Source organism: Anser brachyrhynchus (assembly GCF_964034855.1).
Source record: "Anser brachyrhynchus genome assembly, chromosome: 1".
In the NCBI taxonomy this organism is placed as follows: Eukaryota; Metazoa; Chordata; class Aves; order Anseriformes; family Anatidae; genus Anser; species Anser brachyrhynchus.
This window is the reverse complement of record NC_137694.1, coordinates 195830288-195857146: the sequence shown is the minus strand read 5'-3', so window position 1 is coordinate 195857146 and position 26859 is coordinate 195830288. Positions and strand designations below refer to the sequence as shown.

Genomic DNA, 26859 nt, shown 5'->3' with positions numbered 1-26859 from the left:
TGTTCCCTTTTTGCATCACTTGATGTTATATGTTGGTTAAATGCTCAAGGGCAGCGTGTGGCTTCCTCCTGGGAGCAAATGCCGAGGTTGCCTTCTCACCTCCGTGTGTCACCAGAAGCCCCTTGCAGTTAGAAACAAGGAGCTTTCACAACAGGGAGCCTGGCTGCCTGTTCTTGCTCTGTCCTTGCTCATGCCAAGCCTCAAAGTCTTTAGCATATCGCTAAGAACTAAATAACACTTGTAGTACTTGACCACCTCAAGGGCAGACAGCTTTAATCCCAAGAGGTGAAAACCTAGTTTGATTCACAAACACTGCACTCATTTGAAATGAAAAAGTACATTAGCAGTTAGGCTTTCTAGTTAATGTGTGACCTCCTGCTTCTGAATTTGTATCCCATAGGTAATTGCCATACTTGATGAAATAGTATACAACAGTAACATTTTCAATCATGTGGAAGGCACTCAGATTACCAGTTCATTACTTTATTCACTTTCATTTTGACTTTTTCCCATGATTAAGCACCTGGAAAGTTATAGCTACGTTATTGGAGAAAGACTCTCAACATTATATTGCTGATTTTATATATTTCAAAATTTACATCTATCTGGCTGAGAAAATGCGTTTCTAGAGAAAACAGTATGACTTTTTTTTTTCTTTTTTTTTTCTCTACTGCAGATTGTGAGTGTGGGAAAGCATGTTAAAGGATACCATTACATTGTTGCCAACCTGGTAAGATCCTTTTCTAGAATTATACCCCTGCTCAGTAAGTGAAACACTTAGTTTTGCTTTGGAGTTACAGCATTTCACACAATATCTGCCATTTGTCACTAATATACAGTTGTGTATAATTCATTCTTTACAGTGCGTTAAAGAACTTGGTCCTGTTGTTTCTGACATCTATACAAGAAAGACTCAATATTATCCTCTTAAATCTTATCAAAATCAGTGTAGCATAAAGGACTGCTAAGTGTATCTTGTGGCTGAATTAGATGCCTTTACAGAACTATGCTATCATTCTAGACTCATCTTTTTAATATTACTAGGATAACAATTCTTGAAGTAACTTTTCTATATTCTCTGGGGGAAATTCATTTTGTTGTAAAATCAGCTACTTCCAGTCAAATTACCAATTCATATTTTCACTCTAAGTCTAAACAGCACATTTACACAAATAATGTTTAGCAGAGGGCAAAGGAAGAGTAAGTGCAATATTTTATTTTTTTAAATAGCCCATTTTTCAAGCTGAAATACCTTCCTGGTCAAGCACATTGAATGTAGAGCAGAGTCTAATGTATACTTTGAATTGTTTTCTTTTTTCTTTCCCTCAAGGAATTTTAGTTGACTTGAAATATGTTATTTTGTTTTGCTGTACTAGTACCTTAACTTAAGATACTTTCAGAATATTTTTAAGACCTCAGGCTTTTGAAATGAGAATGACCTTATTCTCTTAGGGTCTTACAAATAAGGTTTTCAACATTCAAAATTTATAATTCCCCAAGTAATCTTTTCCATGCAAAGTGGCTGCTGTAGGCAGTAGGGTATATGGTGGAGACAGTCACATCTACTTCAGCATTGACACGTGTTGCTGTCTACTGGCTGTTCAATAATGTGTGTAATAGGATTTCCTGATGTGTCACCTTTCATATTCACTGTCAGTTTCCTTTAGGACATGAATCAAATCTGTCTTGGACATTTTTTATTTTTTTTCTTTTCCTGGGTCATTGGGTCAGTACCTCACTTTTTTTTTTCCTCAGTTTTCTACTTTAAATCAAGTATAATAATACACTTCTGTTTCCGCTGCTAAATGCTTATCACAGGAATTTAAGAAAACAAAAAGATTATTTTGAGATACCATTAAGTCTAGCAAATAGAAAAGGAGCAGAAAGATTCATGTTTTTTTCTTAGCATCTTTAGCAGTTTTCCTTATGCAGTTACTTGAAGTTCAGATATGTCTCTAAAGGCAAATTTTACTAAAGGATTTGTCTGTACACTGGGACAAATTAGCCTTAAAACCAGTAAGTCAGGAAGTCTATGTACTTTATTTTTTTTGTTCAATGTTGGGGGTCACTCCAGACTTTAAATGTGTATCAGATCTGAGAGCTACCACCACCATGTTTCACAAAAAGGTGATTCTGATACTATGTTTTCCATGTTCTAATGATGAGACCCTCATGTGCTCTCTCTACATCCTAATATCTATTATATTATCTCATAACTTGTGTAACTCAGGTAATTTCAGCCTAACCAATAAATCCTGGAATAAATATATTTACACAATAGTGTTTTTCACTTTGCAAACATGCAAAGTAGCAGGATGGATCAAGCACTAATACAGTGCTCATTAAAATCTGCCAACTTCAGTGTAAATTGGATTAAGGATTTAATATTCTGTAGGCACTTTTCAGTTGATTCGCCAAATGTACTTCTTCCAAAACTGTGTCATACCCAGCGATGTGTTGTTTAGCTGTTGAGACCACACTAGCAATAATGTGAGAATTTAATTTCTTGGTTTTGTTTCATTCTTTATAACACAAATGGAAAGTATGATCAAAGTTTCAGCATTTTTCTCTGATTTTAAGTCTTAACTTCTAACAGAAACCTGCTGTTGCCACCTTCTTTGAACACCTTTATGCCACCTTGCTGATCTAGAACAGATTGGACCCACAGAGGTGTATGAGAGCAAACAAATTCTTAAATTGATTTTCTAGGGATTCAAAGATATTTCTCTGGAGAGGTTTATGCATGGAGGAGCTAATGTGACTGGATTTCAGCTGGTAGATTTCAGTACACCAATGGTAACTAAACTGATGCAGCGCTGGAAGAAGCTGGACCAGAGAGAATACCCAGGATCCGAGACCCCACCAAAGGTACTGGATGGTCTGAAGCACTACCAATGATATCACTCAAGTGTTTTTAATTTTTGATTAACATTGCTGAATAAATGAGTAAAGACCTTAATATTTAGGCATGGGAGAAGGCAGCTGATCATACTGTTACTGGCAACTAATTATGCCTGTCCTTGTGACTGTATGATAGAAACACAAGCTGCAACACATTTCGCTGATGTACTTTAATATCTTTTGTCAGTTATTCTCCAAATCACCTCTTTACTGACAGGAACTAAAGGTCAAACACTTAACTGACAACTTAATTTCAACCAATTTTACATGAATTAGTCTAATTATCTGGATTCAGAGTGCAGAGCTTTCCGACAGATGAATTCTTCTGTATATGAGATGTAACCACAATTGTAAATTTACTACCCTTAAATTTTAATTTGGAATTTCCTGTAGAAATTCTATCCACCTCAAAACCTAGTGTAGTAATCATTTTCAGTCATGATCTTACAGTCCAATTACATCCCAGTGTTCATCTGTCCTAATCCCTCACAGATGGATAACAAAATATTTCTGTCACCTATAATTTTCTTGGCAGGCAAATCAAAGCATAGTTATAAATATGACTTCATCAAAATAGCTCTGTTATTATATGTGCTAATACATATCAGACCTAGCTGAGACTGAGCTACACGGTATATCAGTAGCAGCCTTGGGGTTGCTATTGATAATCCACATCTCCTGATGCAGTAAATTCATCAGTGGACCAGGCTGAGAAAATGTCCCTTTGTTTATGTGGCTCCAAGCTAACATCTGCTAAAGACTTGCTCTACACATTTAATTTGTCATGCTCTCTACCTAAAGTAGTTACAGTAGTGTAGAAACACAAACTGTCTTAGATGACCTTCTGAGCCCCATTTATTCTTCAGTACCCTGTGTTATTCAGAGGGCCAACACAGGTTTGAAGAACATACTCTTGATCATTCTTAACGATTACAATAGCTTTGATTTCTGCTCATTTATCTTTTTCAGTGAGTTACTTTTTTTTTTCTTTTTTTTCTTTTTTGAGTAAGTTAGGTGGGTGCATGAGGCTATTTCCCAATGGATAAGACAACTGGAAAAAAAAGTTTGAGAAGTGACTATCTTCAATTAAATTTGTTTCTTCTGATAATACTTCAGAGGCAGATTTCTCTGCCCTTATGAAATACAGTCCTAAAATTGGAACTACTGCAATGTACTCTTCTCAATCCTACATTCATTCCTTCGACAAAATTGCTTTTGGTTCTGAGAAGAGTTTCTTTCTGAATGAAAGTGTAGAAACTGCTGTGTAATGCCTAGCTAGAAATAACTGGGAACAGCTGATTTTTGTAAAGATCTACCAACTCTAAAGCAGTGTGTTTGTCCATCCATTTAGTATACATCTGCATTAACATATGATGGAGTACTTGTGATGGCTGAAACTTTCCGTAATCTTAGAAGACAGAAAATTGATATTTCAAGAAGAGGAAATGCTGGTGATTGTCTTGCTAACCCTGCTGCCCCATGGGGTCAAGGAATTGATATGGAGAGGACATTAAAACAGGTAAGGGTAGGCTTTATTCTAGTATTTTTTTTGTGAATATTAGATACTAGTTGTACACTATATGATTCAGAAGATGTTATACTCAAGGATATGGGAGAGGGGGAATTTACATGTAAGTTGCCATTTAGAAACAGCTAGGACTGTTCTGGATGTTTTGCTTTATAATTTGGAATGAAGGCAGAGGGTAACTACTATTATTGGAAACTGTTATTACCTCTATTAAAATAGCTGGGACTTCCGCCACTGAGATGTTGAACTCATCTGTTGCTCTTTGCATATAACCTGGGTATGCAGATACTGTCATTTGAGGAAAAATGTTTTTCTACCTAATATAAACTTTCTAATAGTCTTCTGACACCTTGAATAAATGTAGAGTTCTTCCAGGAAAATCATATAGGTAGTGTTTTTTTCTTTAAAAAGACATCATCCAGAGCCATTGTTCACTGATGTCAAGATTTTGAATTCCTGATGAATATGGATGCCTAGAAAGTTCCAGATCTCTGTCAAGATGATTAGACTTTCGTTTGAATGGGACAGTAAGAAAATAAAAATCCTGCAGTTGAATTTAAATCATTGCAAATGAGCAGGCTCTGCTCAGGAGAAACTGCTGAGGAGAAGTGACTGCTGACAGAGACGGCAGGTCTGTGCCTGGAAGCCAAGGTTTCAGTCCTGGAGAAAAATAAGCACAGATACAAATGGTCAAAGGAAAAGAGTAAGTGGTTTAAATCCACATCCTAATTGTTAGGAAGATAAATAAGGCATTTTTTATGCTTTGCATATTCTGTGCAGATGCACAGATCTGTAACAATTGTGAGAAGCATGAAGCCAGGCTTCTGTACTAGGTTGGACAACATGACCCTCCAAGTCTGGCCAAAGATACTTCTTGCATGGCTGGATCCTGATACAACTGAAGCTAACAGCAATATGGCCATGGCTTCTTTGGGATGAGGGCCCCAGTCTGGGTATCCTCCAGTGAAGCAGAAAGGAGCTGAAAGAAAATACAAGTTCTGGTTTCAGCTCTGAGACAGGTGATGGAAAAGTGCCACAGCCGTCTTATGGCTTTGTGTCTGTCCTTCGTCACTGTGAGGCTTTGGAAACACTTCTTTCAAGCCCTGTGCATCTCACCCATCTTCTGTGATAGTGAATTGCTTTGCTGCGACCAAGGTTGTTTTCACGGTTACCTTGATGAGCAGCACATACTAAAGTTATACATTTAATCCACCACCAGAGTGTGAGTTAAAAAAGGTATATAAGTTCAGGCCAAAGATCTTTTATGTTTATTTGACATGATCCAGAATATTTTTCAGTGGTGATGAGAATGGTAAAAAATAACCTTCTCCTTAGAATCTGCAGCTGAAAAGTGTTGAAAACATCGTGGAAGAAGAGAAGGTCCACAGTGTGTCTTTGTTAGCACGTAGACACTGGCATACCTAAGCCTATTTTGAGCATGGTTCATCAGTAAAAGAGAGTACAAAGGAAAAGTAGCCAACGTTTTGGCTTTATAATGCCTCATTCTTCTGTAGTAGTGTTGTTATGGTAATAAATCTTGATATTCATGATGCTTTTTCTTCCATTTTTAGGTTCGAATACAAGGATTGACAGGAAATGTTCAGTTTGACCACTATGGTCGCAGAGTCAACTATACGATGGATGTCTTTGAGCTGAAAAACACAGGCCCCCGGAAGGTAAGTGTTGACAATGTTTACTATCATATAGTTTACTATGATTAAATAATTAAGGTTACAATAAACTGGATTCTGTATAATTTTAAAAATATATCAAATATATGGTAAAAATGTCTGGTGTAAGCAGATTTAATCTCTGTTTTCTGCTAGATACTATTATTCCCTGCAACAAATGGGGAAACAGAAACAACTATGCATCTTGGAGAGGTGGGATGTCAGACAGGCAGGCAGGCAGGCAGGCATACTAATAGTGTGTGTCCAAGCACATCCTTTATGTCTGAATGCACATAGATTATCACTCAGCTCAGTCACTGTGAAAAGATAAGCCTTATGCTTTGTTAGCCCTTCCTCTTTTGTGTTGGAATTTGTCCATTTACCATAGTGTAAAATAAATAAAGAGCAGGAAATGTACTCAGGCTCAAGTGTTTTATTTCCTTTGGAGGTACTGTGGGCTGTTTTGTTTGCTAAAACATCAGAAGAAGAGAAAGTGAGAAGCTGGAGGTGAATAGGAGGATCATGGCTGCTTGAGAAGGGCTGAAGCAATCAGAATCGAATTAAGTAGTCCTCCACTGTCAGGCCAGAGGTGACAAGCCCAGTAAATAGTACCCCAGGTGAATTGTGTGTCCCCAAACATATGCTGCACTGATGAGGAAACAAAGTGTTAAATTACAGATCCAGAGCAGAATTACACATCAGGATGCACTGACCACATATCCCTCTATAGAGCTGTAGACCAAAGCAAAGCACATGCCTGCTATCAGGTGTATTAGTGAAGTTGTCTTTTGAACGTATGACAGATGGCTGAAAAATACATTGGGAAAGGTGAACCTGTCTTTCTTCCCTCTTGGGAAGCCCTGTGCCTCCTGCCAGAGAATGTGTCTGACCTTGCTGTCTGCCTGGCTGCGAGCTGCGCTGCCAGCAGCTCAGAGGGTGTACGGGTGGCTGGGGCACATCGAAGGCAAGTGGAGAAGTATGACCCCTCCATCCCCAACACCCAGTTGTACTGGAGGGAAGGCAAAGTGGAAAAGGTGTAGTTCATTAGGTCACAACTTCAGTAACTCATTAGGGAGCTTGCTGCTAAGCAAGCTAACTGTCAAAATCAGCCTTTTGGTCCCATTTCAACATTCCTCATCCATTTTGAGAATGGTGGTTTTGGCTGGCACCACTGCAGGGATGTTTCCACCCCATCTTCTTGCCTGTGATTTGAGAGAGAGGATGGTAGCAAAAAGAGTTACACCTGTGCTGTGCTACCATTCCAAGGTGATTTTCTTATCTTTTCAGGCATGCTCTCCCTTTTCCTCTCTGCCATTCTCAAGACATTAGCTGTCTTTGATATAATAAGCCATAACAATTTTGACAGATCTCTCTACTGACAAGAATTTCTTTCTTATGTATTACTTACATATTTCTTATGTATTACTTATTACATAATATTTATGCATTACTATGTGATCATTGGACCAAGTCTGTGCTCCATCCAGCCTGAAAATCCTCTGTAATATATGAGAAATAACTGTACTTAATTGAACTAAGAAGCTTTCACCTTTAATGTCTTCTTCTCGTATCCTACGTAACATGACTTATGAATCACCCAGCAGTATCTTTTCAGGACTAGCCTTTCCAGTCAGAGTAACACATGCCTCTAATCTTTAGAAGAGTGATTTTTGTTGCCCACAATTTTAGGGATGTGAAAAGAGTGCTACAAAACTGCACAGCCAGTGAGAAGCAGACTTCCATATAGTGCAGTCAAATGGGATACAATAACCCATGCTCCTATTAGTTTCATTTATGCTAAATTTTGTATTTGGTTCTTGTCTACAGAATGATACCATCAAGATTAAAAACAAAACAAAAAAGTAAACAAAGCATATATGTATACATGTACCTGCACAAGACATTCTGATTTGGCTCCTTAGTCCCAACTCAGGCAAACAAAATGAAAACTGATTATCAAAATTTAAAGTATTCTGTCTTTACTGGCTTGTGGACTTCAGCAGAAGCACCTCAGTGGTTGCTACAAGGTGCACGAACCTTCAGAAATTACACTATTAATTTAAAAAAAAAAAAAAAGTTTGACAAATTTACTTTGAGGTAGATATTTTTGCAATATGATTTTCTAAAAGATAAATGCAGCTTCTCTATAAGTGGGTGCAACTGCTAGAAAGTCCAATGGAAATCCATATTGAATTGGATTTACTTATATAATCACTGACTTCAATCTTATCCTTTTAGGAGTTTTATCCCTGAGCATCTGAGATTTTATAGACGAGCATATTGTATTTTAGTGTTCTCAGAGTCACTGTGAACCTATATACTCATGCATGTGTCATATATTTCTTGTATATTTATTTAGTAATCCAGTTCCAGAGTTACTTTAGTGCAAATCTGAGATGCACATGTGCACACTCACACCCATGCTCACAGGCTAACGTTCCTTTAAAAATGCCTGCTATCCCTCAGAAATATCCTTTATCTCTGGCCGTATTTTGATATGGTACTTAGTTTTATAACACACTGCATCATTCATTTTCTGCTTTCCTTCTGAACTTCCCAGCAGTGAGGAGCTGTATGGTAAACAATCACTCACGGTTATAATGAGCTTCCCAAACTGCCAGGTTTCAGTGTACATGTTCTGCCTTTAGCTGGTCACAGTTCCTGACAGAAACTTGACATTTTCAGTTATCAATTGTATCTGCGAATCTACGGTTGTCTGGATGAAAAAGAATATTTGTTAGCAGTGCATCCTACTAGGAAGAAAACCTGCCTCTCCACTGTATTAGCAATGCTGAAACTTCTGTTAGATACAGACACCTAAATCAAGGCTTGTATGTTGTTATAGCAATTGCAAAGAGAAAAGGAACAAGCCAGCTAAATGTACCAAAAGTTTGGCATTGAAAGGGTTTGTGCCTATTTGCTTCACTAATAGAAAACAAAAGTCACTCATACTCTCATACTTACTCACTCATATCCAGTTACCCTATGCATTTGGAATTCTCACAAATGCATATTCACTGCTGTGATAAGTGTGTCTGCACACTGCCCTAGGGACTTCTAAAATGACTTGCCCCTCCATAAATTAATTTTAAAAAGGAAATGAATGAAATATTAAAGATAAGGAATGGTTTAAGAATACACAGGATTCTTTAATGCATGTGAAACCAGGAACTAAAACCACTCCCCAGCACTTCTAGACTCTTACTGCATCACTGCATTGCTTTGAACAAGATTAGCCACATTTCATGGAGGCATAATCCTATGTGAAAGTGAAGTTTAGTCTGGATTCTGCAAAAATGTTAAAAAATATATTGGCTACATAATTGATCTGATCATTCAGCCAGTTTGCATCACACTGAAGTCTTTTCATCCAAGGCACAGACTGTTCTTTGGCACTGACAGTTACACTGGAGCTTTAGCCAGACTCCACTTTCCTCTACAATTCCCTTTCCTCTTCTAGTAAGATGGACAAGGAATTCCTTTCTCCCAGTTCTTGATCTCATGAACTCCAGTTAATCAAGGCAGGAAGGGAGAGTCACTGCTGACTAGTCCCCAAGTGCCTCTAAAAAGTGAGCTATGCCAGCTTGAATTGCACAACTTTGATAGGAACCCTTTAAAATCACTGCCACTGCCTGCAACTTTCCTGGGAAAAAGGATCAGTTGCTTCATTCATTAGGGTCTCAGCAACCTGGAGAGCCCCTTTGGGTGGGACTAGAGTTCTACTGCCACTTTTGCTCTCGTGACTGCTCTTAGAGCTGGCTCAGAGGAAAAGCACTGAGCTGTTCCCAGCAGCCTTGTCAGAAGGTCCACAGGCAGCCATGATCTAGGTGCAAAAAAAGAGTCTGGAAAGAAGGTGTCTGCTAGTGAGCCACAGGCTGGATGTGAGGCAGCAGCTTCAGCAAAGGAGTGGCCAAGAAGGCCAAAGCATCCTGGCTTGTATAAGAAACAATGTGGCCAGCAGGGCTAGGGAGGTGGTTGTCCTGCTGTACTCAGCTCTGGTGAGGTCGCACCTCAAGTACTGTGTTCAGTTTTGGGCCCCTCACTACAAGAAGGACGTTGAGGTGCTCGAGAGAGTCCAGAGAAGGGCAACGAAGCTGGTGAGGGGTCTGGAGAACAAGTCTTACGAGGAGCGGCTGAGGGAGCTGGGCTTGTTCAGCCTGGAGAAGAGGAGGCTCAGGGGCGACCTTATCACTCTCTACAGGTACCTTAAAGGAGGCTGTAGCGAGGTGGGGGTTGGTCTATTCTCCCACGTGCCTGGTGACAGGACGAGGGGGAATGGGCTAAAGTTGTGCCAGGGGAGGTTTAGGTTGGATGTTAGGAAGAACTTCTTTACTGAAAGGGTTGTTAGGCATTGGAATGGGCTGCCCAGGGAGGTGGTTGAGTCACCATCCCTGGAGGTCTTTAAAAGACGTTTAGATGTAGAGCTTAGTGGTATGGTTTAGTGGAGGACTTGTTAGTGTTAGGTCAGAGGTTGGACTGGGTGATCTTGGAGGTCTCTTCCAACCTAGATGATTCTGTGATTCTGTGACCTGTGTCTGGCATACTGAAAGGCCAGGTGGGAAGGTGGAATCAGGTAACTCCAAGTAAGAGCGAGACATGGGACCACCATCATGAACTGCTTACCATTTCAGAGACTGCTCCCTTGTACAGACGCTGAAGATAGTGTCACCACATGTAGTGAGGAGCTGGGTGTGTTCTGAGATTCAGACTGGGCAGGAGTTACAAAAGTAGTGAAGTATTTTCAGGTTAAGGTCTCAAATCTTTTAGCTACCCAAAGACATAGTACATAGACTGTGGGATTTTTTTTTTTTTTTTTTTTTTGGAGGGGCAGAGGTGTTAAGTTTTAATTGAGTAGCTCCCAAGCACATCAGTGAAGGTTTGAGGGGGAATCACCTTTTTTCAGGCTGCCTTCATCCTATCTGCTCTTACAGCAAGCAAACAGCCCCGGGACCTCCCAGGAAAGGATGCTGGCTCATGTCTTGTGCCCAACAGCATCACTACCAGTGCAGAGGGCACAGCCAAAGGCTGTACTGAATTCCAGAGGTGTGCACTGCAAAGAGCAGTGTGTGTATGTATGTAGGGGGAGGGCTTCTGATTGCAGGCATACCTTTTTTTTTTTTTTTTTTTTTTTTTTTTCCCTCCTTGGGAATGCAAGAATGAGTGAACCAAACCTAGCTCCAGAGTATTTCAGCACCAGCAATGAACAAAGGCAGGCATTTCCCCTAAAGGCTGCTCTGGGAAGGGTTGTGGCACTCTAAATGTAGCCAGGGAGACTAAAACATTGTTTGTTTCACCTCTCTTGGCACTTAGCAGAGAACCTTTCAGACTGCAGTCATGTTCATCATGCTTTAGTGTGGGGAAAAAACAAGCACTTTTCTAGGTGGGATGCATATCCTGCATAGGCTGTCACTCTCTGGTGGTGACATCTCTCCAATGAGTATAAAGAAAGGTTTAACAGCTGGACTTGCAGGTGCCAAAGGTCAGTGCCAGTGGAATAAGCCTGGTGTAATCCCTGTAATATTTGCAATTATACAGGACGTAGGGTTACCTGCTGTAAATTATATTCATTTCATTTTGCAGGTTGGTTACTGGAATGACATGGATAAATTAGTTCTGATTCAGCATGAACCTACGCTTGGAAATGACACTTCAGCCATTGAGAATAGAACAGTAGTTGTCACTACAATTTTGGTAAGGTATTTTTGCTCTGTTCTGTTTTGTTTTTTTTTTTTTATATTGGTGTGTGACACAACCTCCTTTCTAGTTATAGTGTTATTTAGTCTGCCATTTCCTAGGCTAGTGGGAGGGTGAGAGCCATGTATCTTAGTTATCTTGATTGTCATGTCTGTTCAGAGGTTTTTTGGTATACATTTAAAATCACGAATCACTTATCAGGTTTTAAAAAATAAGTTACAGTTAATTTTTTTGCTTAATTTAGTCTTTTCTTTTTTTTTTACTATAGTAATTCTCAGAAATATACTTGAGTTCTTTCAACCTCTGATTGATAAATCTTGACTCATAAGAAACTGGAAGAAAAAACTAAAACTTCTAAATGACAGAATTGAGCAGAAGGCATAAAATGAGATGTCTGTAATGCCAGTATCCCTTTTGTTGATACTTTATAAATTCAAAGTTGGCTGTAGTAGGAACTAACATTCCAAGCATCTATCAGCTAATCAAAACTGGTTTATCTGCTTTTACTTGTGAATGGAAAAGAGGAATTTAGTAGAAACATTTGAACATATTTCTAAATATATTTATTAAGTATTTTGGTACAATTTTCCATTTTAATAAAATCTAAATAAATTTGGGGTTTGATTTTTCAGTGTTATGTACATAATTGGTGTTTTTAAAGAGTGGTTGCAGACAAAGAAGAATGCAGTTGTTTCATTAATTTACATTTTTAATACACAGTTTTTCAAAATACTTTTTCTTCCAAAACTGTATTTAAAAAAAATATATTTAACAATTTTGACTCTGAAGTCAGACATGCCCTTTTAAGCTGAAGTTTGTCAAAGCTAACTGGCAAAGGCTGACCTTTACCTGACCACTTTTAAGATTTTACATCTCGGTTCACTGCCCTTTTCACCCGCTTCATTTAGACAAGACATTTTAACCCTTTAGGATAAGCTGTTTCGCAGATGGGAAGGAGTATTCTGTATGTGTGGTTAAGCAATGATTTTCTAATTTAATACAGAGTTGAAAATAATCCAAAAGAAAGTGTCAAGACATTTTCTTACTCAAAAATATGGTTAGTTACCAGATTTTCAGCAGTGTGTATCAGCATTTATACATTAAATATGTCTTAACAAGTCTCCTGTTGAAGATTATCATTCCGGGACACAAACCAACCAAACTATTCCTACTGTACAGGAATTCAGAGTGTAACTCCTAACCAAATTGTGTAACTTTTTTTTTTTATTACTATTTGCATGGGACATTTTAAATATATGTATCTTTTTCCTAAAAAAAAAGACTTGGTGATGGAAAAAAAAATGTACTTCAGTACAGTCCTCCTCTTTTCAGCCTCTGATGAAGAATCCTATTTTAAGAAATTGATCAAGGAAGAAAAGAGTCCCAAGATGCTGCGAACATTCCTAACTAAGGCTCAAGTATTAACCACCAGTCTAGTAGCATTGAGCTAATTTTTCCATATGGATTACTGTTCCTCTGACTGGATGACCAGGCACTGAACCACCAAGAAAAGTTCTGTGACTAATCTGAAATGTCTAGAACAGATGACGTTACCCTTCAACTTTGCCAAGCTGAGAAGAGAACGATGTGAATAACAAGCTTTCAGTCGAAATTTTCCTCTCTTACCAATCCTGATACCCTTGACTGAAGCTACCATACATGAGTACTGTAATTTCCATAAATAGCTCCAAGCTTAGGAGAAACGAGTGAAAAATAACAATGAAAAGTAATATAAAAGGTTCCTGTTTGCCAGAAAGGAAGAAAAAAAAAAAAAAAAGAAAACAAGAAAGCTTTTAAAATGTGTTATCTTGCCTGTCCTGTTTGCATTGAAGCATTTTGATGTGCATAATAAACATTATCTTCAAAAGAACTTTTCAGTCCCTGTATTGAAAGGACTGGTGGGATCATTTTCAAAACCAAAAAGCTGAATTAATATTCCAAAGCATGGCCTATGTTTATGCAGCATGTCATTTTGGGATAAATACAATTATTTGAAAGCAGCACTGCTTCTTGACCAAAAGTGTCCCCTTCCAATGTTTTGAAATCACAGTGCAAGAGATATATATCAGAATTTGGTTTGAATAAGAATATATGGTGAATTCTGCCTTAAGGTAGTCATGCATATCTCCCATTGTCCAAACTGGGAGCTGCCCACATGATTCTGAAGGCAGATTACAGCCATGATTCTTAATATTGGCCTGCCAGGGCAATGGATTTAGCATTCAGAAGCACATGATCTCACACACACACACGCACGCGCGCACACACACACACACACACACACACAGATATATTTAACTAGTGTAACTTTGGAACACTGCTATTTTGCTCTTCTCCGTATTATAGTCATGTTGCAAATGCCAGACAAAGAGTTTTTGACCTCTTCACTGCCCTCTTCACATTGAAGGGAAGTTGAACCTTTTTAAATGACATGTAATTTTGGTTGCATGCATATTTTCCAACATCAAACTGAAAAGCTTCTGCAGCCAGTGCTGTCAGGCTTTTCAGTCTTCAAAGACAGGTGTCAAGACAGAGTAAGAAAACTCCACAAGTTTTCAGCATGGCTCACTTTAATTTTTGCCTGAAGCCAAATAGCACAAGTTGGTTTGCCTGCTCTTTCTTCAGTTTTTACGTATATATGCTTAATTTGCTGTAATGTGGCTGTATGGCTATTGCATTACAAAGAATTAGCTCTGCACTCAAAGAACCTAATACAGTGTTTTCTACTTGGTAAAATGTTATCTTCATTTGTAAAGTAGTGAGAGCATGTAGAATATATTTTACAGCTTTGGTTTAGCATGTAGGCATTCATCCTACCTCCAGCTAGCAAGTGGTGAAGGAGCAGCTCAGTGAAAGGAGGCAGCATGGGCAGCTGTCATGCATTAATATACCAGCTGCCACATAGACCTGGCTTTTATAGCTCCTGGGAGAGCCCTGTGTCCTGCACTTCATGTGATGTGCATCCTTCTGCACGTCTGGGCCTCTCAGAAAGGGCAGATGCTCTACCTATGTGCAGAAGTGTTCCTCCCAGAGGCCCCAGCTTGGTGCACTGTAGGCTCATTGACTGGAGAAGGGACACTGTGTGCAACCCTCCTCTAACAGTAAGGCAAATAGTGGGCTACCCATCTGAGAAAAGTGATCATTGCTTTTTAGCAAGTTGAGAAATACAGTGGCAAGATGTTGAATATAGGGGAGTAGGCTGAGATGACTCCTCCAAACTCTCTAATCCATTTCATGATACAGACAACTCTGTACCTACTCTCAGACTGCAAAACCTAAAGTTCATAAAAATCCTTTAGAACCAAAGCTTTGATATACAGTGTGCTGTGTCTGCATTGTGGCTTCCAGCTTAGTATTTTAATAAGATATTCTTGGTGTTTGTTGGCAGACTAAGCTTCAAAGGCAGAATCCCATTCAAGACTGTGCCACCTAAAAGTAGATTTCTTTACAGAGGGTGTTGATCCAGTTGCCCACTTAAAAGTACCCAGTGACATTTATGATGCTCTAGGATATACTGCATACCCATTGCTAACACCAGCAGGATGACACTTTCCTGCCTGTCTTATGCTATATATGACCAATCCATGTGGATGTCTCAGCTATTGTATGTTGTTTCACAACATACAGTTATTCCCTAAGCGTGTAAGCTTTCACCAAAGTCAAAGATTTAGAAATTGATTCAGTTATCCATAGTTAGATGGATAGCACTGAGGATATCAGAGCCATCCAGAAAGAGGTAGCAGAAAGGACCTGCAGAATGCCACTTAGAGGTCAAGCAGGCTACCTTAGGGCACCTAAGATAACAGACACCTCTATTAGATGACTAAGTATCACACTTTTGTTTTGACTGATATACACTTGCCCGAGTCTTACCACAAAAATTTTAACTTTGACTTTCCTTTTCATAATAGAAAAAATATTTTCTTTCAGTAAAAAATGTATTGATTAAATTCTTTAGTAGACTGGAGGAAAAAAAAAAAAGTTTGTTGCATGACAATAATAAAGATTTCAAACCGAATCCTGGACACTTTATTCAGAAAAAAAAAAAAAAAAAAGACAAAACAAAACCAAAAACCTATTCCATTGATTCATTGACTTCCAGAGATTTTTTTTTTTTCAGAATAAAGTGTAATAATGTGTGCCACCCATGTTTTAGAAATGAGACACTTTCTTGTACAAATATTTGTCACTTTTACAAATTATTTTTACAGTGCTTAAAGATTTCGAAATTGACTTCTTTACAGTAGGCAAGCCATTCATAGATCTGTTTGATATTTGGATTAGTTACTTTCTCCAGCTTCCCTTATAGTATGAATCATCAGTTGTGAGCATTTTACTGTACACATGAATTTGTGAGAATGTGGTGGAATGATTTGTTTACATCTATAAAGGTAATTGTTGCAGACAACAACTTGTATTTACAAATGTTAAGTATTGTTATAAAATTGTGAATTATTTAAGTAAAGCTTTCACCATTTCAAATATCTGTTCCGTGCTAGTCATTGATCATTTCAATGTGGACTTTTCTTTGATTCACTACCCCATAGAATATTGTTAAACAGCTAAAATCTTGCAAGTATTGTGGTGTTAAGCCTCACTCAGCAGTAAGTCAAATCTGTGTTTTCCATCAGTAGGTTAAGAGTTTATAGCTCAAAAATGTAGTAAATAAAATTTTGGTGGTAAGAAGTAATATTTTTAGTAGAGAATAGGCTATAACTGGAAACGGTGAAAAACCCTGCTACTGTTTTCAGCTATTTCAGCTGATCTAATAAATGATAATAGCTCTCCATAGATATCTTGCATCTCTCTTATCTTTACACTACCATTACCACTAGTTTAGAAAATGCTATTGTGATAGACTATACAGAAAATAAAACATCTTTTTTTCAGTGACACAGATAGAAAGTAACATCAAGATATGGCTGAGTACATACTATTGATCTATTCAGATGTTTCATAACTTTGCAATATGACCTTGCAAGTTCATCCATATAAGTTGCTTGTTAGCAAACCAGTAAAACTTGCCTTTCAGTGTCCTGATGTCATTGTAATGACTTCTGCACACTTCATTAGTTTGAAACACTCCCAAAGTCTGAAATGGTCAGAACTGAAATTAGTGTTGCTATCTGATTTTCTTGTAAACAATCTTTATCAGAAATCCACATTCAGTCCCATCCACATTCCCCCATCAAATTCTACTTGAAGAATACATCACTCATTATGTGGCACAACAATTAAATAAACTGTTATTTATTCTTTATAAAGTAGGCAGCAGGGAAAGGACAGCGCAGTAAGCAGGAAGTAATATGTGTTCCCACAATTTTAATTGGATTGCTTCACACTGGCAGATTACATTCAATTGCAGCTTCATTTAAAGCAGCCCCAGCAAGAAGCACTACCTCAGTCTGTAATAGATTCACATTGTAAACGATGTTCTTTGCTGTATTTTGCTCTAAATCAGTGATATCGGGGTGGGTAGAAAGAGAAATGGGAGGGGAGAGAACCACTGTGGTTCCTCCAAGTCTCTCAAACGATCCCTGCCAGAACCCAGGTTTTCTCAGTCCTCTGTCACTGGTCCCTCCACTGGATGGGGTTGCCCCTACTAGCACCCATGGGGAATGGTGCTGGACCCTGCTGTTACCCTTCTCAGTGTTCCCTCAAAGAACTTGGGGTGAGGCAGGATGAAGTTTATTTATCCATTAACAGGAAAAATAAGGCATCTGTCACTTCGCTTTGTTCTGCAGAGGCAATTGGAGTGCTTTTTTGTAGAAGCTCTATCGATGAGGTGCAGGCAGCAGCACAGTGTGGGTTTTGGGACAAGGAGCAGGTTGACCTGGCCTCCTCTGAACCTGACTGTTTCCAGTTGCTCTCCAGAATTATTTTTTGACATGACTTTAATCAAATGCCTTTGGCCTGGGACTTAGAAGAAATGCTGAATCAGAACAGCTTGCAGTTGCTAACTCTGGTCATTGGAAAATAAAATGACTTTTGAGGTGCAGCAAGCAAACATAGCTGAAGCTTGTAAGGAGAGTCCACAGATTCAGAATATTGGACAGGACATGGCTGTACTTCTAGCTAGTGCTTGGCTGGATCACAGAACATACTATTTTCCTCCTCTATTTTTAACCATTTTTGTGGAATAGCGTATGTAGAAAGACACAGATTTTGCTTTTCCTCTCACAGGAACAACAACCCTATGTGAGTGAGGACCATTTCATAGACGTGCCCAAAACACTTCCCAAAATCACGATCTACTGCAAAGAGAGAGCAGGACATGTTATCCTTGCTCTTCTCCCTCCCTTACCCTGGAACACAGATAGTTAAGATTGAGCTCATTTGACTGGGGATAGGAATACAAAGTGGTGTGGGCTATTGTTAATATTCAGCAGTTTTCTTTAGAAGATACAAACTCGGCATGGCCAAAGTCGCTGCACTGCATCACTGCAGTGATTACAGTGTGCAGTTAATGCTGCTGTAGCTCAGTGGTCTCCCCAGCGCCCAGGTCACACGCGTCAGGATGGTAACAGATTGTTTTGTGATTGCCCCAGTTTTAGAGGTCTGTGGTGATCCATGGCCATGCAGTGATCAAGAAATGGAGCAATCTGCTGTTATGGCCTTCAAATTTCTCTGGGCTTTTACCTATGTATATATAGGGCAAGGAACCAGGTACCCAGGCAGGGTTTAGAAGTGACCACTGTGGATGTTTTTCTATGCTGCATGGTTCCTTAGCTGAATTAATGGTGGCAACACGTAAACAGCCTCCAACACTGAATTTCTGCTAAGGGTTTGTGGCCCACAAAGACATTTCCATAGTAGAAAGTATCATAAGAAGGAGATGATGGAAGGAGAGGTTTTCTGAGGCTACACCTGACAGTGAAACATTCCTGCAATACTCCAGAACCTGCCTCGACGTTTAAGGAAAAAATACTGCTTCCTGCCTCCCAAACTGTTTAATTCAATCTAGGATATTTCTATCACACTAAAGCAAACGAACTACGTAACTTTCTCCATTCGCATTACACAAAGTCCCATTTTTCTGCCCTTATACTGAGGTGTATCCTGGACCCAGTTGCTACAGGGAGTAAATTTTCTTAAGTAAAGGGAATAGTGCCTCTCACATACAATCTCTCTCTTTTCTAGTTTTCTGCCTTTTCGCACTTCAATAGTAGATTGAATATACCATTCAGACTTGCCTATGAAGTTCTTCTCTTGGGTGGATTCAGATCCAGCTAATAGGAACTACATTTTGGTGTCTGAAAGGAGGAATATACCTGGCATACTGAAAATATTTGAAATCGGTTTGTGCAGTCCTCACATTGCTCATGTAATACCACATATCTTTGCTTATTAAACACCCAGTATGTCACAAAATTGCTGCTGCTTACCACTGATGTTCATGTAATATTGATGAAAAACAAATTCCTAAGCTACACATTTACTGTTATTTTATTAGTGTATCAATTAGGTATGTAGGAAAGATGTGACTAGGGCAGAGGACTACCAAGGTCAATGTCCAAAAAAAAACATTTGCCAAGAGCTAGCACAGCTATAGCCTAAGAGAAAATTGAAGTTGCCAGTATTTTATGATGTGAATTCAAACAAAGGGTGACATTAGTGACAAGCATTTTATCTGGAACTGACTATTAATATGGATTATGTGAAGGCATTTAAAATACCACCAGGAACTATAGTTTTACATAATGATTGCTAAAGTCTGAATCCACACAGAGCCAAATAGAAAAATGTGACCTTAATTTCCCAATCACATAATGTTCACTATTATCGTGATAATATGGTTTACACAGGGAATGTAAGATCCACTTTCAAGACAGTTTTTCATTCTTTTCAATGACATTCACCAACCAAAATGGTATTTTTCTTGCAGTGTGTAAAGTCAGTATCAGCTTAATATGGTGCTTATTCATGCATAATGCTTGGTTCATGCTTAGGTTCATGCTGAAAGACCATGCAGAATATGCGCTGTTTATTCAAAGGGCAAGATATGTGTTTCCTCTGGAACGTATTTCCATATTCTCACTAAAATGTATATAGCCTCTGAGTAACTATGCATTTTTAACACAGAGAAAACAAATAATTTAGGCTGTGCACCTGAAATTGCATATAAAGTAACCACACTATGTTAGAGGATATATTTATTTATGGAAGTCAAAAGCATAGTTTATACCTTGCATTATCCCACAGTCATTTGCATTGTACAGGTTCAACTTTTGTTCACACTTTTATTTTAATATACACTGCAATAAGGTCTTTCATTTAGCACAAAGTAGAATTTATATATATTTTTGGGTATTTTTATATTTATAATTTGTAAAGGTTGATAAATCTTGTGAAATGTGTAAGTCAAATTACAGTATAAATAGAATGCATCTCCAGAAGGATTTCTGCTCATATATTTAAATTTAAATGTGCTAATACTATTTATGTATTTTTGATAAAAAATGTGTTGTTCCATCATTAGATTACATGTTGTTTTTCAGAGTATATTCTGTATACTTCTCCTTTACAGTTCTACTTCTTTCATTATAGGAAGCCCCATATGTTATGTTCAAGAAAAACCATGATACGTTTGAAGGGAATGACAAGTTTGAAGGATACTGTGTAGATCTGGCGTCAGAAATTGCAAAACATATTGGTATCAAGTACAAAATTGCCATTGTTCCTGATGGAAAATATGGAGCAAGGGATCCAGAGACAAAAATCTGGAATGGGATGGTGGGAGAACTTGTTTATGGGGTAAGCATATCAATTTTTGAAGCAGGTTTTAATTTATTGTAGCATTAGTCATAAAATAGGAAGTATATGTGATTTTATTAAACCTTGGAGTCACAGAAAAGAAACAGAATTCTGTTTCATATCTCTGTGCTCTCATTTATTTTCAAGAGAAAATCAAATATCTTCATGCAAATTCTGCAGTTTATTCAACTAATACCTTGTGACATTAGAACATCCAGAGTTTCCACATCCTTTAAAAATTTGTTATCATTAGAAATAATAGAGGACCATTGAGACCATCTATTCCTGATACATTGTAAAAGTTAGTTGGGAAGAATATCAGTCATTTGTTCATTTTCGTGGAGTGGGGACAGATCTTTGAGAAAATATAGACTTTTAGACTAGTCTGAAAAATGGAGAAAATGGAAAATCCATCATCATATTAAGATATATAATAAACAGAGAAGCATATAAGCAAGGAAACCAGACACTTCAGCAACTAAAACCATATATTATACAGTGATCTGGAGAAGGATTCTTCAGAAGAGGATAATAATTAAGAATTCTGTTGACAAAGTTGTAATAGTGAGAATAGTTCCAAAAAGCCCAAAGAAATACTTGTAGTGTTTGGTGTCACCAAAAGTAGCAAAAGCTCAGAGCTGTGCTTGCTCATTACTTCAGCTGCTGATACCTGTACTGAGAACAGATCAGAATTTTTAGAGAAACTTTTGGTGATGGACTAAAAAATTTTTTGAAATTGTTTAGGCGAGAATATTTCCACCAATAAACGTCACATGCTTCAACCTATATGAAAAACAACAGCATACCATTTGGTCCGCCCACAGTTACAGTTTTGGTTAGAGCCTTACAATTCCAGTGGTGGATAGGGCCATGTGTGGCAAAAGCCTGGCGGTTTTCCTAGCAACATCTTTTCTGTTCCTTTCTGTCAAGTAAAACTGATAAATTTGGTCAAAGTCATCTCTGTTAGCATCAGTTCAGGGATCTCATCAACGTGAAATAGACTGTGCTGTAAGAGTATGGGAACAATGCCCCAGAGTTTGTTGATTCCCTTCCACATGGGAATGGGAAGGTTATACCAGCCTCACAAAACCTTATGTGTCCTTGGAAGTTCTTGAAGGAGCCAACCTCACAAGAGAAAAACTGAGTAATCACTAAGCATGTTTATCTGCTTTAGTGGCTTAGATACCAGCTCAACTCTCAGAATGTTAAAAATCAAGGGATATTTTTCTGTTTGTTTTGTTTTGTTTTCTGACATTTTATCAAAATGTTGGCAACTTCTTATCTGGCTTTTAATTCCAGTAGCCATCACATATATGTGATGGCTATGCAGTTTTACATCAGTAGCTTCTTTTAAATAGTGAGAAATTTTACAAATTGTGAGAAAATTCCCTTGCCCAAATACCATAGAGTTTTAAAAGCAGAGTTTTGTTGGCCTATCATCTGGTTAAAAATTATGTAGGAAACTTGAAATTACACTTTAGTTTTATGTTTGTTTTTGGAAGGGTTGTTGTTGTTGTTATTTCTTTCTTTTACTTGTCTTTAAAAATTTACCTCATGAAACCCAAACATCCCTAGTACTAGAGTGAAATACAAAGTGCAGCTGGAAAGCTCACACAGAGGTTCTTGCCAGTACTGACTGGAATGTGACCTGCTGATGTTGACATAGACGAAAGCAAGGAAGCTCACAGTTATAAGCAACTTGTTGCAAATGAAATTCCCAAAAAGGACATCCCACTATACATGATCAACACTTCATTTTTTGTAATGGAATAGAATGAGGCTCTTTAGAGGCTTGATGGCCAAGTAACAAGCTCCTGCACAACTGTCTGTTTAGGAAGGCTGCAGTCTGATTTTGGTTTTGGAGTTGAGCTCTGGGAATGAGCCACGGCAAAACTCTCAGGGATGCTTTTTTATTAAAAGAACTAAGAGCACTCTGCATCCAGTATATTTGCTGTACCATCCAAAAGCTTATTTAGGCTACGTCTATCCTAGTATATCAGTGGTACCAGGGAATTCCTCCGGGCACTGGAACTCTTGCCTCATCTGCTAAATTATTACAATGGTCCCTTGTGTATTTTTGGCCCATAATTACTCTCCAAAAAAATTTCTGGGACCAGCTGGACACTATCATGGGGCAAAGACTATAAGCAGCTTGAATGCAGACACCTTAGTTTGGAAGTTAATGAAATTTCTTGGTGGAGATGCAGCCTGTCCCATGCCAGTTGGCCCTAGGGCCAGGAGCTCCCTCAGTCATGTTTACCTCACTTTTACAGGTGTAGCTTTAAAGCAAATCATTCTTCAGGTTAACAAAGAAAAGTTTGTGACTTAAGGTTTCCACAGGGAAATCAAGAAGACCGTCCTCCCTGCAACTTTATTGAGTCCTTGCCAGATGATTTACACAGCAGCAGGTCTCCTGGACTGTTACACTTAGAAAAAGCAGAAAAATCTGCCCTTCATTCCTTGAAGCTCTGCCGTAAGGGAATGTTCATCTTCTCTGTTAGATCCCCAAAGCATAATCACAAATAGTCTGAGTAGTTGGCTGTGCTTCAAGCAAGGCTTTTTATAAGCAGCCAGGATTGAGAGAATTTGCAACCGAATTAGCAAGGTATCAAGACAACCTGTTTGGGAAATATTTTGCAGATACTAATTCCCAACCAAATTAAAGGATATATAGACGGTTTCAGGCCAGCCAGTGAGAGCAGACCTTTCCTGCACCACACAAGACACTCCCTTCCTCTCCTGCTCTTTCCACTGTGCCACAATGCCTTGGTGCCACTAATGCCGTGTAGCCCTACTTGTGTTACTGAGGGTGGACGCATGTGCCAATTTAATCCCATGTTACCTCGACACCCATATGCACATAAGGTTGTGGCAGGGATTATTTTATTTATTTATTACTATTTTTTTCCCAACGCTATATTAAAAGCTATCAGTAAATCTTGTTCATTTGTCCCTGATGTATCTGAATGACATCCATAGTCCCCTGTGGGACTATGTAGCCCTTGATAACTAGCTTACTCAGAAAGAAATGCTGGCTGGGGTTGAAATGCCATTAACCATGTGTAACAGGTGTTTCCAAATGCACTAACAGTCAGCCCCAATTAAATATTCATTCTCCTGACACAAAATGCTACTCTTTCACTGCTTAACACAAAAGGTCAGAATTCAGTTCTGTTTAAAATCTGAGAAGCTACGTGCTTTTGAAGTTGAAATTACTTGCTGCTTTTCTCAGACAGCTTTGCTACCTTCATACAGCTTGTACCAAGCAGATTTTATTCACAAGGTTGCAGTAATGTGTTCTGGAAAAGTGAAAATCTCTACCATCAAACTTAGTCTAGTCCCATTGTATAGAATCGAAAGGGTGCAGAATCCATCTGTACTTGTAGTGGTGTAGCCTTGATTGAAATGCTATTACAGATGCAGTTGTTTCAAGTGTGAAGTATCATTAGTCTTTGTCAAAACAAATTTCACTGGGAACCAAATCATGAATAGTTTGCACAACTATTATATTGTTAATCACTTAAATCTGTAATTATATGGTGTACATTAACTGGGCAAAGCAGAAACACTGATATTTGTAATGCACGGCTATTGTCACTATTTAGCTTTCAACAAGGGGTTTATGCAAACCTTAACATGTTGCACAGTAGTCCTACAAAACAGTAAATAGTATGATCAGATTGAGTAGGCTGCATTTTTTCCAAGTATTAGGCATCTAATTGTGATCTATCTGCGTACTGTCCCCTTACATTCACTGACATGAAAATGATTTATCTACATTATGAACAATCTGACATTAGACTGCTACTGTAGTGAAATGGAATAAGTTCCTATTTCTTCTCTTTAACTCCTTAGGGTTGCATAGATGGCTTGTTCCGATGTAGTTCTAGTTCTGCATGTGCTCTGCAGGCATTTTAATTTGGTAAAATGGAGCTCATCCAATGTTTTGCATACAACATGCAGAGTGCTAATTAGGTCTTTAAATTAATCTCCACAGCTACCACCAAAATGGTGCCATCACTTTTCCACCTTACATCATAAAAACTAATGACCTTCAGGGATCCCTGTTTTAAGGCCAGTCACAATCTGCAGACATACACACACGTACACAAAATCAATTCTTAGCCAACACTTTTGAAGCCCAGTAACCAAGATGAACATTTACACCAAGCATTAATAAAGACATCACTATGTGACAAATACAGCAAAGATTAGCAGTTGTAGATCCCAGTTTCCCTGAGCCATTTCATTTCAAGGACTCCACATTAGGCATTCACAACAACTAAAATTTAGGGATATAAAATAACTGACTCTTAAGGACAGAAACCATCATTCTAGAAAAAGGGAGTGATGAGTGAGATGAAATACAAAAATATGCTGCAGTGCCAGTAAACCAAACCATCATACAATCCTTAGACTACAGGCACCATAATCTACTTACAATTGTCAGAACATTTTAAAATATATTTTAGAAGTTATTTCTTTTTCATACTTTTTACTGATAACATATAATCTATTTCAGTCAGACTCATGAAATTATAAGACATCAAGAAGTAAGATTTTTTAAAATGCCCTATATTACAAAATTTACATTAAAATTCAGAGAATTAGCATTATTATTATAATGTTTACCCATTATTATAATGTTTAGCATCAGAAATGTCTGATATGCTTGCAAAATTATGATTTTAATTGTATTGCTTAAATTGTGATATGTTTACATAATATTATGATAAGTGTTTGCATCACAACTATTTCAGAATGAGAGATATAACCTGATGATTAATATATAATAATTTAAATATAAATTTGCATTTGGGGGCTATTGCATTGGAATGAGTCACTTCTTTTGAATTATTCAAAATTATACAGCACCAATACAGATTTTTAAAAACTACATTACATTAGTTTTAAATTAAATTCCATAAAATATATATACCTCTGTATAACTTAGTATATAAAATAACAAGAACATATTACTTTAAGTGCATTTATCTGTTTTAAAGTTTTTAGATGACAAAAATCCTATATTGCAGTTTCTCTTTTTCTTTATCACGCAAGCTATTTATGTAACACTTGGATTAGACAAACTATTTAAGCACATCCTTAATTTTCAGCATGTTTTAATCTTACTGAAATTGATGGGATTTAAATATATCCTTGTGTATTTTACTGAGTATGAATGTCCTTAAGAACTTACTAAAAGGCAAACATGCTTAAATGCTTTGATAAACTATGGAATATGTATTGTATCTGAAGATGCTACTCAGTAAGATGAATTTGGGCCAACTGACTATTTAGAAAAGAAAATGAAGACAGTTATACTATGAAGATTTATGAATAGCTTCCGTGTGCCTGTGAAGACAACTGGGCCTGGGATGGGGGGATATACAGGCAGATTATCTCATATATTAAGGCCTGAAGGCAGGTTTTGAGTCCACCTTATTTACAACAAAAACAAAGTATTTAAAATATACTCAGTTACCCTCTTTAGCCCATCAGCTAAGATGTCCAGGGTAGCCAGAGAGACAGGGCTCTGCTTTGAGAGTCCGCCTGGGATAATGAACAGGAAAAAGGTTTCAGCAGCTTCTGCATCTCTGCTCCCCTCCTACCAGTGCATATTCTGTCCCAGTTGCTCTTACAATTCCCAGCTTATGTACTGCTATAATGACAGCTTTAGCATGCAGGGCAAGGCAAGGCAAGGAGCAAACCTTGGTGTCATATGAAGTGCCTGAGCAAAAAATGACACATTAGCACAGCTGCAATACCTTTATAGTTAATGTAGACATCATTGTTAGCAGCCCTAATCACCATCATCATCGGTAATGATTCATTCAAGACTGGCATTTCATTATAAACATGTTTAGAAACAATTTTTTTCTCTCTCTCTGATGGAAATTGATTCAATACAATTTCCATCCTTTACCTGCATAATTTTGCACATCTATTTTCCGTATACTTGCCTTTTTGCACTGTTTAAAACTTGATTCATTCTTACAGAACTATCTTTCCCCCAAGATATTTTGTGTAGTTTTATGGCATTGTGGTATTAATTAATCACCTTTGCTGCTTCACGGAATTTCAAATTTACTTGAGACTACGAGCTGGTTTGCCCATAAAAAATGATTGTACCTTATGAAAATACAGTAATAAATAACTTTTTCTGGGATTTTATAAAATAATCCCTATACATTCATTGACAATAAGGCCATTCTTATTTTGCATTCTTACTTTAATTCCTTTATATTATATTTAAATTAATACCTAAAATGATCTACCTACACTGCTGCTCTCCTCTGCAAGATCTCAGAG

The 26859-nt window shown here is 37.9% G+C and overlaps 1 protein-coding gene across 9 annotated transcripts in view; it reads left to right on the top strand.

The window, feature by feature from the left end:
- GRIA4 (glutamate ionotropic receptor AMPA type subunit 4) overlaps positions 1–26859 on the top strand; it is a 224400-nt gene that overhangs the window by 147351 nt on the left and 50190 nt on the right. For 8 of the 9 annotated variants that reach the window (XR_013946757.1, XM_080580695.1, XM_080580698.1 and 5 more), the window contains exons 5-10: positions 677–730; positions 2710–2868; positions 4253–4420; positions 6001–6105; positions 11680–11790; positions 20341–20547. Coding sequence is in view for 8 of the 9 variants with exons in the window: in XM_080580695.1 (XP_080436821.1) it covers positions 677–730; positions 2710–2868; positions 4253–4420; positions 6001–6105; positions 11680–11790; positions 20341–20547 (804 nt within the window). In the remaining variant the exon portion in view is untranslated. Of the gene's footprint in view, positions 1–676; positions 731–2709; positions 2869–4252; positions 4421–6000; positions 6106–11679; positions 11791–13125; positions 16278–20340; positions 20548–26859 lie in introns of those variants that run through there. The other variant, XM_080580702.1, reaches the window with a different exon arrangement.